Source organism: Xiphophorus couchianus, chromosome 10 (assembly GCF_001444195.1).
Source record: "Xiphophorus couchianus chromosome 10, X_couchianus-1.0, whole genome shotgun sequence".
NCBI classification, from domain to species: Eukaryota; Metazoa; Chordata; class Actinopteri; order Cyprinodontiformes; family Poeciliidae; genus Xiphophorus; species Xiphophorus couchianus.
Window position 1 is genome coordinate 886,242 of NC_040237.1, and position 20,624 is coordinate 906,865.

The window sequence follows — 20,624 nt, forward strand, 5'->3', positions numbered from 1 at the left end:
TGCTTTGACGTTGGGCCTGTTATTTGTGTTGGAGTAGAGGCTGTGATCTCAGTATTTTTTTTCCCCCATAATGCTTTACTTTCTAAATTTTCATTTCCTGCAAGAGTTGTAAAGAACTTTGAAGAAGCCAAAGATAATTTTCTCAGACATCCAACAATAAGGAAATTGTCCTTCTATGTTGGGAAAGAATGTTTGTGCAAGTCAATTAACCTCTCTTAGTAAGCCGTATCAGATAAAGCTTTTGGCGAAAAAAGGAATGTCGGAAATAAAAGAATGGAAAAGAGAAATTTTGACATCAGAGAACCTGACAAACCTGACAGACATTGATGAACAGTACTGGCAAACATGTAGACGGACTGACAGATGGGGAAATTTCAGCTCTGGGACTTCAAGGAAAATATTGCAATTTGTCTTTTTCAGCAAAAGCACTCAGAATTTCAGTACCAAGGTCTTATCTGTCATTTGGATTGACAGAAATTTGATCACAAAGTTTATGACCTTACACAAGATACAAAAATCTACTCCTTTCCCTCAAGGCTGCTGAGTCTGTATTACCATTTTTAGCTCTCACAAAGTTTACCTTTGTCTTTTCTAGTATTTTTTTCTCTGTTTCTTCTCGATTTCCATCTATCTTGTTGCTTCTGTTTCAGTACCGACATTCTATTTCACACATACCTCACATTATATGTGCTCTCTTTTAATTTGTGCATCTTCGCTGTGATCACTCCTGATTCAAAGGTTGTTCATGTTTAGTAAAACCAGTGCAGGTCACAAACTCTGCCTTGGTGATTCTTTTTTTGTCTCACTGCTTAGTTTGGATTCCTTTTTTGTATCGCAGTCTCTTGTTGTTGCTTGTCACTCCTTTTGTTTAAACCTTCCCTGCCGTCTCTTCTCTTGTTGTCTGATCGGCCCCCGTCTCTCCGGTTCCATTGAATTTCCATGTTTCGTTTTCTTTGAGTATGCCTGCCTCTCTGTGGGGTGTATTTCCGCTCCTCTCTGGAGGAATCAAACTTCTTGAAGTTCTAGCAGTAGAGAAGTGCCTTCAGCCCTAATACACTTTATCCTGGTTTCTGACGCTTACAGCATGGTCTGCAATTGTTTGCAACAGAGCTGTCAATAGAAGACAAGAGAATTAAACATGAGCCAGCTATTCTTCCTGGCTCTGACATTGTCTGAGTGTTGTTATCCTGAACTGATCCCGACTGGGACTGTTCTGCAGTGATAACAATTGGTGAGTCATGAAGAAAGATAATTTTTTCATTATCCTCAGTTTTCTTAGAAGCTGTGCAGGTGCTTGCCAGCATTAAACAGGATTAGAATCAAACGCTTAACTGTTTGATCTTTATTATGCTTTTTAGAAGCAATGATACGGTGGTTTGGCTTCTTGCTGCTGGTATTAATTGTCGAGATTTGTTTATAAAAGTGTTGATTGATTCACTAGTACTGATTTAATCTACTTCGGCTGTCTTCCACTACGTCAGCACGCGTATTACTGCAAGCACTAACAAGGACCACAGATGAATGTTAATTTGAGTGTATTTGAGCAACAATTATTCAATAAACAAGCAATTACATTTTAAAAACATTGGGCTTTCTACAACTGGGTAGAAATCGTCTTCAATAAATATCGTTTTTGGAACTGTGATCCTGGAGTCTAGAGAATAGTTTTATAACTTTTCAAATAAGATTTTAAAATGTTGTATTCTATGAGGGTTGACTTTTATGTATCTTTGCCTAGTTGTTGCAACAAAAGACATTTTCTTTTTTTTTTTTTAATTGTAAATTAAAATCAACTTCAAGCTTTTAAAAAAGTGATTCACTTATTTTATTTTTTTATTTGGATGTATGCAGCGGCCTAAGGATGTATTAATACCAGCCCTGTTTAGTCTCTTCAGTCAAACTCTAGTTTGTTAGCCTAGAAGGTTTAATTTGTTTGGGGATGTGTGATTGCGTAATTGAACTCTGTTGCAGACCCTAAAAGTAAACTCTGGTCTGCATAAAAACCTCGATTTTGGTTTGCTCTGACACGGTTCAAATGTATATGTGAACGCCAATAGGACAGGAGGCCGCTCCAAAAGCTGAAGCAGACTGTAGATCAGGGCATTCTGGGTAAATCCAACCAAAACAAACACACAAATCTAGCACTGCAGGGAGAATTGGCCGGTGGCCTAAGAAAAAGGAGAAACCCTACAACTGCTAAAATCTGACAATACTCCATCTCTGTTTACATTTTGTGAAGGAAGTTGCACTCAGGATCTTCTGAGTGCAACCCAACTGAGTGCCTTTTTATGACACACATAAAACTGGAAATAAAACTGAAGAATGAGCGACGTCATTGCTGTCAGTGATGAATAATAATGTCACAGTGAACAAATATAGATGTCTGTTTTGTCTTGTTTTTGTTAACTATTTTTTGACTAATTGTGAGATGATGTTCCTTTTATTACACTTCTCTCCAGTTGTTTTTGCATTCCGTGTAGTGGAACAGTATTTTTTCAATTTGGGTCAAAGGATTGCAAGTTAAGTTTTAATAGGTCGCTGTGCACCTATTAAAACCATTATAAATGGTTATAATGGTAATAATAATAGATTATTAAAACCATTTGTAATGGTTTTAATAATCTATTATAATGGATATAACTGTAAATCCTTTATAGGGTGTAACTCTGAAGTGAAAGTGTCTGACCAAGAGATGTGCACGTTTTCACAGGACTTAATATAAACAATGCAGAAGGCAGGGAGTTATGGATAAACTTACTTCACATAGAATAATAAACAAATGAACTGAATTTCACCTTCAGCAAAATACAGCAACATAAATCAACTGAGGTGCGACGGTACGCTTTGGATAGTTCTATCAAATGCAAAAATGACAAAATTTTATAATATTTCACATGTTTAGATGTCAGATTTGCCTTTTCTCCACTGGTCCAGATTGATGTGCTGTTCAGACCTCACCCGGATCAGAGTTCAAGTTTCAAGAGACCTGAGCTGGGTGGCCTGCCTGTAATGAGACAATGTTTATTTATCTTACTGCTATACTTGAGTTGAACTTAGCATAACAAATGGGGAGCACTCTCCAAAATATAATACTGAAATCATTTAGAAATCCCATTTAGGGAAATATAGTTCATCATAGCCCTGCGATGGACTGGCGACCTGTCCGGGGTGTACCCCGCCTCTCGCCCGGAGCGTAGCTGGAGATAGGCACCAGCAACCCTCCCGGCCCCATTGGGGACAAGGGTGAACGGAAAATGGATGGATGGATGGATGGATGGATGGATAGTTCATCATATGAAACTGTTTTGGTTGTTCTGTTTGATATAAATTAGCTGATAAAAGATGAGTTCCTCAGTGAGAAGGACTTAGGCCAATCCAAACATGAGGGGGAAAAGAGATAGTATATCAACACAGCTTACACTGCTTTTCTTCTTATCTTACAATTGATTAATATTGGCCAAAGAAGGAAAAACTGTTTGATTTTTTTCTCTCCCTCAAACAAATGTCTGATATTCATCTTTAGAAAGTCCTTGTAGTGCAGGATCATTGCATTATCACTTAATCTTGGTGCAGATTGAAATGATTTCACAATTTTCTGTACCTGCTGAGATCTGTTCAGGTCGTGGAGTTCGTCTTTCTTTCTTGTAGGACATAACAGTTTAATCAGTGAGGAAACTTCATGCTAACCCAGTTAACATATTAAACGGCATGAACAAATGGAATAATTAAACTTCAGCGCTTTTTAGACAACATAGGACATTGAACTGAAAGAAATCTGAAGTAGCCATAAAAAAATCTCAGAGAAAACAAGCAGCAAACTCCACACTGACCTTCCCTCTCTGAGACAATTGCATATTGTGATTTCTCTGACTTTTAGACTTTAATTGAGCTGGCTGACAATAAGACTGCATGATCGTTAAAGAAGCACACACCACATTTGGATTCATTTTGTGGCATCATGTTGAGTAGATAGTTGGGGAAAAAATGGATTGAAAGATTGTAAAATGGACAAATTAAATTTTGAAAACATGATATCAAACAAGAACAGGATATTTTGACATTGATCTGTTGCAGAACTGTTTCTAACCACTACCTCACTTTGCAGCCCAGTAGTGAATCACTTCTCATGTATTTATGAAGTCAAAAGACATTTAAAGATTAGATTGTGCACAATGACTGGAAGTATCTAGTTGGATTTTATCTTTTGTCACAGTTAACTAAGAGAAATAAAATATGACAGCAATGCAGATGAAATGTTTTGTTCAAATGCATTCTTGCCAATCTTCTGAAAGCATCGCAAATGGAAGGGGTGCAAACGGAGTCTCGTGTTTCATGTCTTCTTCAATTGCCCTGTGGCTCAGTCTTTTGAAAATAACTGAGTTATTTATAAAACTCCTATGCAGGTCTGACATTACATTAGGGATGCATAAACATCTCACATACTGGGATCTATAAAAAACAACTACTGAGGGGATTTTCTGTTCAAGACTGAATATCTTCACAATGTCAGATGTCATCCGTTCCCTCCACAGACGTTCTCCGGCACTTTATCCAGCACATCCGCTTAAACTCCCAAATGGATAGATGAAAACGGCAGAACTGAGAGCATGCCCACATTATGTGTCTGAAGTGTCATCCTCGAACAAAGTTAGCGGTTTAAGTCAGCTAGATTTCACCTCTGGGGCTTCGTAGAATATCCCAATTACATTTTCATTGTCAACCAACTCAATCTCCATTGAGAGAATAGGGGCAACAGTAATCTGACTCTGCCACAGTAATGTCTGCCATGGGAGCTTCATGAATCACTTCTAATTAAACCGGTAACTCTTTTTGTTCCTCAAAGGGAAGAACTTAATAGCTCTTTCTGAAAGGACATTGTTTAGCATGTTTTGGGTAAAGGTGTTACTCATGCAAGTCCTGTGTGTAAAATAAAAAGTTTTTAGTTGCATATTTTTGTCATTGGTTCTCTTGTCGGTGTCTGCTCAACGTGCAGTGAGGTGATAATGCAAGTGTTTCAGTTTTTTTGTTTGTGTTACACATTTTTTCTCTATTCATTTACTCAAACACTCAAAATGAAATTAAACCATCTGGACTGTTTGTGCTGAGAACCAAGGATGCTTTCTGTTCCACTCAAATATATTTATGCAAATGAATAAACAGTCAGTCAAGATGCTTGATGACTTTGAATTGAAACCAATCCATTATAAATCTGTAGGGAAGCCCAGTAAAGTACATTTAGAACATAAACATTTGTTGAACTCCTCTGGACTTTTTTCTCTTTTTTCCTCTTTCCGTAATGCATAATTATTCTAATCCTAACCTGCTTGAACAACAACAAAAAAAGCTGCACTTGCATAAATACATACGCATATGTCAAACCAATGTATTTTTTCCTGCTTGCTTCTCCATGTAGCGTTTCAAATGTGGCCGATTTTCCACAGCAAGATTTGAAATGTATCTGACACCTCTGGCATTTTCTCCAACACTAAATTGCCTTCCTCACCATCATTTCCCTTTCTCTGTCTCCTTTTCTTTAATGCTTGCCATCCTAAAAAAAATCTGCAATTTACTTTCATGTGTTAACACAAAGACCAATTAAAGATTTTCGATTGTAGTGTGCTTCTCGTTCTTCAAAATAAATATTAAATGGTATCTTGGCTTTAGATTTTTTAGATCTTTATCTTAGGGATGCAACACAGGAAACTGTCAACCTTTAAAGAAAATCTTTTCTTTAAAGCCTATGTCTGTAGGGAAAAGAGTGCATACAGTTAAGATACGTCAACTCTTTTATTTTTTTCCTTAGTGCAAGTAGTTTCTGTAGAAGACAAAGGATGATTCCCATTAGCTTAATCTGAACCCACCCTGAACGGACCTCCCCACCTCCCCACTGATACCCACTGAAATGGAAACAGCCCAAACAACCCAAAGTTTGACATGCGTTTCCTTTCATTTTTGAGCAAGAAAGCCACAGGTCACTGGATGTTCTTTTTCTCTCCCACAGCTGGAGATGTGGCTAATGATTGGAGCCAACCTACATTAATGTCTTCCTGTCTCCTCCCCTTTCTACGCAGCTGGATGCTTGTTGAAGCATGGTGGTGAGGATGGATAGAACACGATTAATGGGGCCGCCGTCACGAGGCCAGGTCAGATGGATGAATGTAATGAGAACTGGAGTCCTTCATCTCCTGCTGCTATCAGCCTGCCTCGGCCAAGACACAGAAGGTAAAGAGTGTCTTTCTTTGCAAGTCCTCCTCCCTGTCCCATTCGTCTCATTGTCTTGTCTTTTTATCCTTCGAATCAATTCTGTCTGACTGTTCTTACCGGTAACAAGTCATGCATAGCATTAACGTATGATATATTTATTATAATTCCTTTGTTGTCTTTAGTACTTTCCTGTTTTTTCTGTTTACAAGTTTTCATTTGCCTTTCAAAATTAAAATCATTAGCTTATTCATACTTTCACAAAAGGAGCATTCAACAGTTTTTAGTTCATCTGTACAGTGAGATTAGTGGTCTGTCCCACCAAATGGGTTACAAATTGTGCTTAACCCTCCTGTTATGTTCGTTTCTGAGGTACAGCAATAATATCCGTGGGTCAATTTGACCTGAGGAGTGTTTAATTATGCAATAGTGTCAGAAACCAAAAAATTCCTCCAAAACATTTTTGTATCTGATTATTAACTCCAGTACTAACCATTTCAATCAATATTTGTGCAATGATGTTTTTTTATTTCTCACAAATAAAGGATCAATGACAACAACTTACTCATTTACTCATTTGGACATAAAAAATGGAATTTACATTTTTTATGTCCACTAAAAAACAACATAGACACAAAAACCAATAATTTCCTTGAAATTGATCTTTGGTATACATTTTTTTATATTACACTTTTTTTTTCAATGGGTGATTTTTATAATTGAACTTGAGACATGTATACTGTTCAGGGTCAAATTGACCCGCTGATTAAAATCAAGACAAATGAGTCATGCAGAGAGTATTTATGTTTCCCTCCACTTCTGCTGAGTGTCCACTCAGTGTGGGTGGAGTTTGTCCACAGGAACAGAAAAGGTTCCCATCAAAAGTTGTATGAACACCTGCTTTCTCGCTGTTTCCTAGTGAAGTAAAGGGAGTAGTGAGAAAGTGGGCTTGCGTGTGTCGGCGTGTGCACCCCTGTGTGTGGTGGGGTGTGTTTGTGTGTATGTGATGAAATATGGTTCATAGCTGCAAGGAAGCATATAGAAATGGACATTTTTGTATCTTTTTTTACCTTTCAACTTCACTGCCGGGTTAAATTGACCCGAACAGTATCTATATAAAAAGTAGAAGCAGGGGGGGTTGCAAATGTGTAAAATGAATACATTTTCAATTTATAGGTAGAGTGCACCTATTAAGACAAATAGAACAAGTTTCATGCAAAAAAAAAAATACTTTCAATTTGTCCCACAACATAACAGGAGGGTTAATTGCATCAAGTTATTTCAATTTTTTGGTTTTACCACACATGTGACGCTCTGTGACAACGCAGCCAAAAAAAATGTTTTTATCATTTCATTAATTTTTTGCTGAGTCAGAGGAAAGACCCACTTTGATTAGTGTTCAGAGACAGTTTTATGTGGCACTGGCAAGAACCATAGATAGAACATCTGCCGCTTGCCTTTTACATCGCCTAGAAAAACCATAACTCTTTTCAAATTAGATTAAACCAAATTCACATGTTTCTGAAAATCAAAGAATACAGGAAATTATAAATGGCTTACACAAAATGATGAGCTGTTTGTAGTCAGTGTAGACAGGGGTCTCAAACTCCAGTCCTCGAGGGCCGCAGTCCTGCGACTTTTAGATGTGCCTCTGCTGCACCACACCTGAATAGAATAATTAAGTCATTAAGGCTCTGGAAAACTGATCTACACAAGGAGGAGGTCATTAAGACATTTCATTCCAGTGTTTTGTACATCAGCCTGACACCTGACGAGATGTGGCACATCTAAAAACTGTAGGTCTGCGGCCCTTGAGGACTGGAGTTTGAGACCCCTGATATAGAAATATCCTGGATTCTTCTAAGACACAGGTGTCAAACTCCAGTCCTCAAGCGCTACTGTCCTGCAGGTTTTAGATGTGCCACAGGTACAAAACAATAGAATGAAATGGCTTAATTACCTCCTCCTTGTGCAGATCAGTTCTCCAGAGCCTTGCTAATGACCTAATTATTCCATTAAGGTGTAGTGCAGCAGAGGCACATCTAAAAGTTGTAGAACACCGGCCCTTGAGGACTGGAGTTTGAGACCCCTGTCGTTTTTTTTTTTTTAAATGTCACATTTAGTACCGTACAAAAATCCTTGGTTTTTAAATTGATTTTCTGCTTCACAAACAGATGTTCCAGTTTTTCTTCTCTAAAGATGTTTGGCTCTCTATTGTGCAGATTCAAGATTTTATTTTATTTTTTTACATAATTCCAGTTTTATACTCATAATTGCATTGTGAATGAAAATGCCGGCCGGTCTTCTTTGAGCAGTGATAGGTTGGAACATCGGTACATTTGTTCCTATGAGGCCATGTTAGGTGACTACTCTTATTTATGTTTTCTCCCATTCATAAAGTCATCAGGAGCTATAACTTTCAATCAGACAAGTTATGAGTTTCATATATCAAAAGTTCTTTGGTGAAGTGTCCTTATTAAACTAGGATGTCTGAATTTTTTTCATCAGCAGTCATTCAGTGCCTCAGTGGCCCGGTAATGAGCCATTCATTTGATTCATGTTATGTAGAAGAAGAGATGCATCTGGAGGACTGGACTTTATCATCTCTACTTGAGGCTTCAGATTAATTTGAAATTTAAGAAATAATATTTGTTGTCATGAATGTGCATCTATTTATATTATTTTAATGAAATTGCTATTTTTTATTAATCTACTTTATGTTGTACCTTGGCCAGGTCTCCCTCACAGAAAAGATTTTTGATCTTAAGGGGGTTTAAAATAAAGGGTAAATACTCCACTGTTCACTTGCCTTTACATGTTCTTATAGGGTGAAGTGTCTTTTTCAAAACATTTTATGCAAATCTATTCAGCAAAACCAATGCAGTTTTTTTTTTTCAATTAGTTAAGATCTGCCAATTAAATTCACATATGGCTGCAACATAAAAGCTGTTGTTCACTGAGTTCTACTACAGGCATTTTTTTGTGCTCCCATACATCAGCCTGACACCTGACGAGATAAAACCAGTAAAAGGTGTCAGACCATACAAACTTTTCATGGCTGCCTCTCCGTTTGCCGAGCCAGCAGTGAGGGAACATCAATGAAACAGTCAAAAGAGATGAGAGCAACAGAGTGACAGCCAGCAGAAAGACATGGCACTCGTAGCCGCAGTGGCATAATAGGGCTAATCATAATGACAGGCCTTCTATAGTTTCTTCACTTTGGCCAAAGTTTGAGGGAATATTTTTATTTTCTTCTTGATTTAATGGGCTGATTGCAATAATTTTTTAGTCTTAAATGTAATACAAATGGTGCATTTGCAAGCTTCTATGAAGCAGGTTTGGGCAAAGCGTTTCCTCCTCCGTTAACTGTGTGTTCGAGTTGATCCTATTTTTTATGTATCCCCTTACAAACCTGATGAAGTTTAGATCACTACTCTGCAGGGGCCACACCATCTGGTGAAGGACTCATCCTCGTCTCCGTAGATGGTTCTTTATGGCTCTGGCTGCATTTTTGGAACAAAATAACGAATGTGCGACTGAACAGACCCATCCCTTATGGTTGTTAGTGATGGATACGATTGTAAAACTTCCTAACATATTACAGCACTGTGCCCAAGGGCAGTATCACAAACCTGGCTGAAATGCTACAGGCCCGACTTGTTACCCAGTCGTGGCGGTCTGGAGGGATGGAAACGTAGCCATTTGTTATCACTGTTCTGCTGCGACCCATTAAAAGAAAAAAGTTTGGAGTTTGTGAAGTTGTGAAAGTCATCAAGTTTAACATCTGCTGCCTGCACATCAGGTTTAACGTCAGAAAGAAGTTTGGATTGGATTAGTTTTGAAGTGATATTTCTTCGGTGTAAAAATATTACACTGCTTCTACATTGGACTTAGATTCAAATGACAAAAACACTAAAACTTTGGCATCTGTTGACAATCTTGCACTAGGAGGTGTAAACGCAGGAGAAAATTTAAATTGACCAAAATCTCTACATTGGTGCAAGTAGGCCTGCCATAATCAACAAAAAATCCATTAATCACATAATAAATTAAAATTAATTAATAAATTAGTTTTTCTCACTTCTTTTCTTTTTTTCTCTCTCTCTCTTTCTACCAAAAACCAGATGATTAAAGTCTTAGTCTGGTGCTTTGGTTTTATTTGAATTAAGTTTGTTTTGTTTAGACAGACTTCATAATTCATTTTTTGTTGTTTCTTTTGTTTTTGTTTATTTTAAAAATTAAATGTCTTGCAGTCTCATGGTTAAATATTTATTTGATTTTAAAGTTTATTGATATTTTAGAATCTGTTTTTGCTTTGTTATGCCATTACTTTTGTATTACTTGAAAATGGTCTCAGAAACAAAAGATTGAATCATTTATCGCAGTAACTTCTGGGATAATTTACCCTCCAGCTAAATTTGTTATTGTGACAGGTTTAGTTGCAAGATTGCTTTATTTATATGTTTACCCCAATTTTCAAAATAAAAAAAAAGTTAAATCATAATGCGAGACACAGCAATTACAAGTGAATTTAGTTCAAAAATTCAGTTAAAAGTGAAACTCACACAGTTTAGTTCTGAATTTGTTGTGCACCTTTTTCAACCACAATTGTTTTTCCTTCCACTTAACTTTCTAATAATATACTTGGACATGGCACTCTGTAAACAGCCAGCTTCTATCTAATGACCTTTTGTGACGCATTCTCCCTGTGGAGGATGTCGGCACCTGTCTGCTGAACACCTGCCAAGTCAGCTGTCTTCCTGATGATTGTTGCGTCATAACATTACACTCCCTTTTCACTGGTTTCATATGAAACTCTATTTTGTGTTTTCAGCTCAAACCCCCAATGTATCCAGAGTGTTTATATAAAATTTGACTTTCTCTTTTTGCATTGAGTTACAGAAATAGATTTAGTTTTTGATTATATTCTAATTTATTGAGATGCACCTCTGGTATTTCTCTTCTCTGCTATAAGGTATATGTCATTTTCCTGCCAGTGGGAATGACTAATAGGAAGAAAATAGGAGCGAATATTATGAGGTTGAAAAACCAGCCACGTTTCATTTCCCTTGAACTAAGGGCAAAGCGGAGCAGCTTAAAACCTAAATTAAGTCATCACTGATGGGATAGATCAGCATAATGCACTCTTGACTTTCTGCTCAATTTATCAGAATATTAATTTTCCATTCCACCCTTGGGTTTTGAGATTTATCTGCTTGGCATTTAGCTGAGGGGGCTGTAGCCAAAGGTGAACATCTGCAACTTTTCTTTGGCGGGATAGAATCGGATTATATTTGCATCAAGAGTGTTTGGAGAAATTGTACATGTGTTTGAAACCAAAGAATTCTGACACTAAACTCCCAATAGAGCACACACTGTGCAACTGGTTTATTTACTGACAGCTGTAAACCCAATCACAGGTCTCAGAAACAGAGTGGCAGACAAAATGGTGATATTTCTGCTCATGACATTAGTATTTATCCTAATGAAGCTGGGCTTCTACTGAAGTAAATGTTGTTTTAGTCAGTTTTGGTCTCATGATATGGATCATTGAAAATGTGTTTTTAATGAGCATGAGTCCAAAGACAAACAATGGTCTTAGCTGGTTGAATGCCATGCTATAAGTCCACTGTATTTTAATTGGCTGAAGCATCGAGATACAAGCCATGTGTTTGGTTTCCAAGGTGAGAAGAGCACCATTCCATTTTTTATGAATCTTAATCCCACAAAAGGAGACCACATAATGTGCCAAATAAAGCATTTGGCTGGGCAGTTTGAGAGCTCTAGACCTTTTTTATTAATTTCCTGGGAACCTTTTTTTAAATGTCTGATTACATTATCAGGTTTTACTTGTCCTTACTTAAGGCAGTTTGACAAAAACATTTCTCATTCAAGACAGAAATGCAAGCCAACATCTTTTTATAACTGCTGTACCTGAGCTGATTATGAGTTAATTTAGAACAATTCAAGTGTGTGAATTGTTCTTTACCTTGCTGTTGTAATTAAATATGACTTCTCACATATTTCATGACAAAACCCGGCTCTAACAATATTTTATTAACTTGTCTTGTGTTGTGAGAAATATGCTTGCATTTATATTGAGTTTTTCTTTCATACCAAAAACTCTTTCTAAAATATTCTGAAGTTAGTCAAAATGAAAGCCCCACCACCCCAAACTTTATGATCCTAATAGACTGACAAATGTGTTTGACTCCATTTTTGCCAATGAACAGCTTTTAGTTTTTCCTTTCATTTAACGGCAGGAGAATGCTACAAAAGTAGCAAAAAGTGAGAGGAATTTGCTATTGCAGATCATCCTCAGTCCTGGGTCGCCTCTTTTGCTCACCACAGGTTTTTTCTTTTAACAAAATGTATTTCTGAGCGCTGAAATGTAAATTGGTTTATTTTGAGTCTGGTGAACCATTTTTATGTTTAATTGGCCCAATATTTTATCACTGTCTAACCTATACAGCCAGTGGTGACCCATTTTCCCTTCAGTATCAGAGTTTCATTTGGAATGTCCGGGTACATTAAATAAAAGTATTTAAGTGTAATATTTAGAACGCTGTGAACTTATACTTAGTCAATTTTACAAACAAGGAAATACTAAATGTTTTTCAAAATATTATCAGTTCCGGATACTAAAATGATTGTGCAAACTACTGTGTCTATTTCGAAGAAAGAACAACACAGATCTGACGAGCTGGTCATGTCAGATCTTGATAATTCTATCAAAGCTTTGATCTCATTCATACTTTTTTCTCATAATTTTATGACTTTCTTCTGATAATATAGCATCTTTTTTTCCCGTTATGGTTACAACTCTGATGTAACCATGACGTGGTCAGATGTCCACGGAAGACAGACACGAGCCCCTGGTTGTAAACCTGCAAGGATAAGAATGTTTAGATAATGGATGGATTCTGACTTTATTTTCATATAATTATCACTTTATTATTCTAATTTTAAAAAATTAGAATGATAAAATTAGTTTAACCCTAATACTCCATCTTGGGAAATTTAACGTTTGCTTTTTGCTTGCATGTTGTTTCTGTTTAAAGATTCATGACTAAAAATGGGCAGTTTGTGTAAAGGCAAAAAGAGGAAAGAAAATCTAAAATATTTAAATAGAGCAATTTAAAATTATATAAAATTGATCAACTTTTCTTTAAAGGGGCATACATTCTATTTTGAGCACCACTGTTTGTTGCACTTCTTCTGCTCTTTGAAAAAGTAGAAACCTTAACAAGTATTCTCTTATAAATGCCTTTATGGATGAGATCTGACTGCAGATGAAAGGTGTGTTTTTTTGAAGAAACCAGCAAAAAAATACTATGCATCCTCTATTTAAGTCCTTTTGATCTCACAGATGGGACAATCATTTGGTGTTGCTTATTAAGGCTTGTAAACCTAGCGAAACCGCAGCACTTCAAAGAATAATAATTCACCACTGGAGATTAAGAGATGTTTGAAAAATATTTACTTTTTGTAATGCTGCTTCAGAAGAGTAAGCGCCACTTTTCTTACCAGAAACATCTCTCATTAAACCTCTTAAAAGTCAAAATAGCAAAACAATATATATGTTGAACCCTGTTTGAATAGCTTAAGATAATACTACACTGAATCAAGAGGAGGTCATGGTCGTCACAAATTATTATGATGATGTTGGAACAGTTTGGATGCACTGTGACCAATGCATTCTGGTGTGACAGCATCACTCTGAATAAAATCAATGATACTGCTTTGGATTCACGGTTTATATTAGGAATAGCAATATCTACAGGATAAATACACGCAGGAGAAAATGAAAAATGATCCAAAGCTGTTGACTCTGTTTTTAAAACCAACAAAAAAGAAACAATTTTAAAACCCATTTGAATAAACATATTAACTTGACAGCTCTTATTCTACATTCATGTTGATTTATTGTTTTTTCTCCGTTAAACATGTCAGAGGTTCATTGTTTTTCCCACAAAGATATCAAAAGGCTGGGTTCTGGAATCAAACCACTCCTTTTATTGAAAGCTTTACAGCTAAAAAAAATATCACATTTAAGATGTTACTTGGCAGAAAGCACTTTTTAAAAACTCACTATCCACTTTATTAGGTGCTGCTGCTCAATGGCTTGTTAACACAGGTATCAAATCAAACAGATACGTTGCAGAAACTCTGTGTATTTAGACATCCTGTCATGGTGAAGATGACTTACTGAAGTTAAAATCCAACATCTGAGTGGGAAATAAATGGGATATAAATGACTTTGCAGTGTGCTACTTTTCACTCACAGCCCTTTATAAGGTTAACAGAGAATAGGAAGAAAGAGAGAACATGTCTAGTGTGCAGCGAATGTGTGGACAGAAATAGCATTTTGATGTTGGAGGTCAGAGTAGAATGGGCACATCAATCCAACATAACATAAAGGCAAAAGTAGCTCAAAGAGTTACTTGTTACATCCAAGATTTGCAGATTATAGTCTGACTCTATGTCAGACTATAACGCACAATGCACAACATTCATGTTGTGTGAATGCTCAACATGTTGAATCATAAAACAGATGGAGGACAGCAGTGGAGAACCTCAACAGATGCATTTGTTGTTTGGCATGAACAACAAAGGGTGAATCCATTCTGCTTTGTGTCAATGACTCAGGCAGGTGGTGGCAGTATCATGGAGTGGGAATGTTTTCTTGGCACACTGTGAGCCACTAGGTATGAGGTGAGAATATCATGTTCATTACTTTGTGAACAAAGCATACCTATCTGTTAATGGGAGCAGGGCAACATGACGCCAAACTCAAACTGATTGTTTGAAAAGAAAATTATTTTGCTGTGACTTGGTGACCTCCACATTTACAAATTTGCAGTGACTATGTGATCCTATCATTTCTATATGGACTTATAAATGAAATGTTGACATCTTCTTGATTCCAAGTCAAACTTAACTCAGTCCTCAAGGTAACGGGATGTCCAACACAGCACTAGCCATTGTGCATTTTAAATGTATCCAGTGACTAAAACTTGTGTGTGATTTGATGGACAGTGTTGTCATTGGAAAACTGTACTTTGAATTTGATTAAGTTATCGTTGTCTGATATTACAATTTGTTTGATCTGAAAAGCAAGAGACATAGAAGCAAAAACAGGAGATGCCACCGCAGCAAATACTTTTAAAACAGTAAGGTAATAAGCCCATTTTAATATCAGATTTTTTTTGTTTTCCTTTATGGTTTGATGTCTCTTTCATCTGTCATCACATCAGGAAGCTGCCTCTTTCTCCTGCATTTCCCTTTATCTAAATCTTTCTTCTGTCAAGCATTTCTTCCCATAAGCACTCGTGATCTCCCTCCTGTGCATGTACCTCCTCTCTAACGTTGACTGCTACTTCTTTAGATTGGCTTCCCACAACCTCTTCCCTCCGCTCACAGTTTTCCCTCAGTTTGTATCGCCCTTTTCCTCTACTTTCATCACTGTCAAACTTTTGTTCATCCAATAATAAATTCTATTTGCTAAAAGAGGCAAAATTCCAAAAAGTCCAAAGTTTGTGTCCTTGCACGATAGTTCCACTTCTCGCACATCCACTCTTTGTAATTTATCACCCTGGATAACATGTTGGGGGAGGTTTTAACAAAGGTGTTCCATTGTTTGCTCATTTATATTCATAATTAAGTTCTATAATTACGAAAACACACAGATGGCATTGCCTTTTTACACATTTTCTTATCACACCATGAATAACAATCTGCTCTGTTCATTTTTTGAAGTTGACTTTACTTATAGGTGCTTAGTTGCAGTTTGCTGCTGTTACAGATGGGCTTGTCTTCCTAATGTGTCAGAAATCCACCTTTACAGGTACCTGATTTTTTTAAAATCAGGTAGATAATCTAACTGATTATGACAGTGTCATAATCAATCTGCTCTTTAAGAAGCCTGTGTTTTGAAGCAGGCTGGATATTGAAAATTGGCCTGTGGTAGGAATAACAACTCAAAATACAAATTACTTTTACTATTAGTAATATAGCCCTTGGAAAGATGGGATAAAAATGTTTGACATAACCTGACATAACAGAAAAAGTGCATCACATATTTTTTTTAGTGCTCTGTATAAGCAGATACATTATGCTGTATCCTGTGCTACAACTAGCTATTGACACTGAAAATTTAATTGCAGCTTTAAATTAAAGGATTATGTCAATGTTTTTAATGAATATGGACTGCACTATACCTCAAAGTCTAGGAAATTTGTGACAATTAAAAATTATTTTCTTGAATTAAATTTCAAATTTGTAATTCTGGCACTCAGTTTAATTGGTCAATTTAGTTAGTTTATTAAGTTAGTAAAAAGTTATTGTTTGTCAAAGAATATGCTCTGTGTTTACCTTCATTTGCTTCCCTGCACATATTTTCCATCAAGTTAAAGACATTTTTTAACTCAACATCGTACCGCTTACCTTCCACCACGTCTTACATTCTTATGAGACTGTTGCCTTTTTAGATGACCAGAAGCTCATTGTAGGTTATTGGCGTCTGGGTGCTAAGCCCAGCTTCGTCTGATTAGTGCCGCCAAAGTCGTCAGCTGTGTTCAGTCATGTTCTCACTCAGAATTGATCTGATACCCTGAGAAAGAGACAGAAAGTGAAGGCGAGAGAGAGTAGGACTAATGAATGAGCTGGTGCGATGACAGACTGGTGATTCCCTTCAGCAGGGAACTTGTGTGTGGGTGTGGGGTGTGTGTGTGCGTGTGTTTTTATGTGTAAGCACTTTAGCAATTCATTTTCTCTTGAGAGACATCAATCTAAAACAAGGTCACTCTGCATTTCTTCCACAATCCTTTCCTTTTATTGGCCTACTGTTGTTCTACCACCCTCCCATCACAGATCTCCACACTGGCCCCTTTTTAGTCTGTTGTTTCAGTCTTTCTCTACAAATTCTCCTCAGTCTTCCTGTTAAACAGTGGCTCGACAAAAAATCATTTTCCCTAACAAATTTCCTCTCCTCTGTACCCTCTCTGTCCTCCATGGATGAATGGAGAGATGAACAGGTGATGGATGAATGGCCGGCTGGTCGGATAGAGCAGAAAAAACAGAGAGGAATCTGACTCCAGGGAGGTTTGTAGATTGGTATACCTGCTGATGGAAGCTTAAAAAGGACATGACATGAGAATTTTTGGAGGAAATAACACCCCTTTTCTAGTCTGTCTGCGTTGGTATTTTTAGCTTTTACGAATTTAGCTTTTTAGTTCTGTTGGATCTGCATTTTTTGGACTGCAAAGTGAAACATACACTGGAGCATTAAATAAAATACAGAAAATATGGAAAACCTACAAAATGCTTTAACATTTTTGTTTACTCGGTTTAAAAAGTATGCTTTTCATAAACAATTTATCTTTAAAGTGCACCTTGCATATTTATCAAGACCAAAAAGGCTAACATGTGAACACCCAAATATAATGCTGTGCTAAGTATGCATTCTTTATTTTATAAGGTAACTTATTCCTATTATATAAACTTGCAACCACCATCAAAAAACAACATATTTTGTATTGATTAGGAAATTTAAAAAAAAACAAAGATTCCATTGATGATCACTTTATAATTTAGTTTTGTTCAAATACATAGAGCAAATGTTATGTGTTGACTCCTAGCCCCATTTACAGTCCAGGGTCTTGATATCCTTTTAACTTTTTCAAATGTTGTCACAATGCAACTAGAAACTTCAGTATGTTACATTTGAATTCTTTGCAACAGAGCAAAACAAAGTAGTGCATAATTGTGATCTGGAGGAAAAAAGATATCTGTTTTTCCACTTCCAGCTGTGAAAAATGTGCCATATATTGTAATCTGTCTCCCTGAATCAAGACTTTATCGAACCCACTGAATCTCCTTTTTCCCTCTACTTCCCAAATACATTTCCAATTAAGGCCCAGTAAAACGCACTGAAGATGGTTGTTTGCTGATGTGACAAAATATGAAACATTTTGGAATTAAAGATTTCCTTTTTAGTTTTTCTTCTTTGGGGATATTTTCAGTAATCCATCAACATCCGCACAAACATCTCTGGGAATAACTCCTCATAACTGCCGGTATTAATGTCTTTTTTCACGGTGTGTTCATAATATTATATCTCCATTTTTTTCAACCATCCTGAGATGTTTTTATTCTTGGTCTCCATTCAAAGTAAGCCAAGCAAACACATAACAGATGGTAACAAGTAGAATTCAGTCAAGCAAAACTTACTCAAATTAGCACAATTTTTTTCACAATATGGTATGATTTAGGAAACTGATAAAAAAAGACTTTGGAAAGCATTTCAAATGAACAAAGAAAGTGCTAAATCAGAAAGTTAACAGCCACTCTGTTTTCTCTGTAGTTAATTTCTCCATTCATCAGATGGAGGATCTACATCTGATGAGTAGATCAGATGTAGCTACTCATCAGATGCAACTAAAGCTGAACTTAGAGCTTGTAGGAAGAGTCTTAACATTTGTGCTATATTTAGTAAAAAATTGAATGTGGGTTTGCTGATTGATGAACATAACTGAAATTGAGTTTTTATTTTTCTTGTTTTAGGAAAGATCACTTAAAGAATCAGAATCATAGTGATTACAAACGAGGATTTCAATATTTTTAATGGAACTGCAAAGTTTTTAACCCTATAGTAATATCATTACTAAAGTCCCAGAATCCGCAGAAAGCAGGTTTTCTTGTTGCTGATATTACATTTGCATTAGGCCCAACAACAATTTATATCTGTTTAACAAAGTTACGAATGCTGGAAAGAAACATTGCTACTGAGAATTTTGACAAACATTTTTAGCACTTCAATTAATGTTGTAGACCACTTTTTGATGGTCGGACTCGACCGCAGTTGGTCTCGGTCTTGTCTCGATTTCGGGCGTTGAGGACTCGGGATTTTATTTCAAGGCACAACTGTAAAGTTATCACTAAATTGCCAGCATATTGTCCAGTTTATTGGTTAACATCCATGCAAAACATACCGATTAAAATACAAGCAATAACGTGACTTATTGATTACGTGTTTCTGTTACCTCTGTCACTCATCGCCTCCCCCTTTCACGCGGACGCTCCAAGACACGCGCAGTGGTTTTCTCTGAGCGGCAGAAGATGTCTGTCTAATCGTCGGTAATATAATCCCACTACATAAATCATAAGAAATCCGATGGCAACAGCTAATTCAGCAGCGCTTCGCTTTCACAGACGGTCGGGACTACGTCTAATTTTTGTCGTCACTTAGAAAAGAAGCTCAAACGTGATGTTAGCAAAGCTAACTGTGCAGGGACAAATTGTATGAAAAAAGCCGTCACTCACTGCGCTGAATTATTGTGCGGAGGAGTTGACTGACGTGACGCATCTTTGGGACAATGCTGTGACCAAAGTCTATAGTGAAGTGAGATTCACGGACGATCCGATTCTTCTGAATTACTAAGAAAATAGGACTGGAGTCTCACTGAGAGCTGCCCTTTGTTCTTATAATGCTCTGGTAAACTGCAGTAGCTATTATTATTTTTATTTAATTATATACATTGATATTTATTTAATTGGTGAATAAATAAAACACAAGAACGGAAGCGCACGCAGAGCATTGCTCTTTGTTTTCGTCACCTGTCATGGTGGCAAACGTTACAGCACTGTGCTGCCGGGCTTCACGCAGCGGGAAAGAGAGTGGGAACAGTCACGATGAGCGCATTGTGCTTGGTTACTTCTTGCGTGTTGTTCCTTGGTCAGTGTTCATAGTTGAGCGTTGTTTACGTTAGGGGATTGCTTTAATTGATAGTGGTGGTTTTTGACATGGGCAGTAAGACCTCTGTGGATTGTGGCACAGAGATGGAAGCAAAGCAGAATGAAGAGTTTGAATTGATAATGATACTGGTTAAATTTATTTCAGCTCTAATTATTCAATATCTAGGTGTTTTTATGGGAATTTAAAACTTTGCAGATCAATTTAAGAAGCAATTTTGATCATATTTCACATTTTCTTGTGTCATGTAGCGCGGGGCGCCATTCTTGGTCTTGACTTGGTCACAACTTCGCTCGATCTTGGTCTTGACTTGTTCTCGGACTCTAAAATTCTTGGTCTTGTCTCAGTCTTGATGCACTCTGGTCTTGATCTTGATTTGGTCTTGGGTTAGGTGTGGGGCAACAACCATCTTTAGACCCTTCTTTGGCACTAAGTAGAATTGAAAATAACAGTTAGAAATGGCTACCTAATACGTTAAACTGGGATCAACCTCTACTGAACAGATCCAGTGTGAGAGATGTGATAAACTCAAGTGAGTATTGTTGCAATTCAAGTGTATCATGGTGATGGCTAAAATGATCCTAAATCCTTGGGGTTTTATTTACTGTCAGGTGACAAGAAGCCTTCTTTGGCTTTTCAGTTATTTGTCGTTTATGTTATCTCACATCGC

General features: G+C 36.9%; 1 protein-coding gene across 2 annotated transcripts in view; it reads left to right on the forward strand.

Moving 5' to 3' along the window:
• The window catches only part of LOC114152078 (protocadherin-15-like), a 283,395-nt gene that overhangs the window by 78,191 nt on the left and 184,580 nt on the right, over positions 1-20,624 (forward strand). For both annotated transcript variants that reach the window (XM_028029788.1, XM_028029789.1), the window contains exon 4: positions 6,072-6,222. In XM_028029788.1, the coding sequence (XP_027885589.1) occupies positions 6,090-6,222 (133 nt within the window). In that variant the 5' untranslated portion in view covers positions 6,072-6,089. The remainder of the gene's footprint in view (positions 1-6,071; positions 6,223-20,624) is intronic.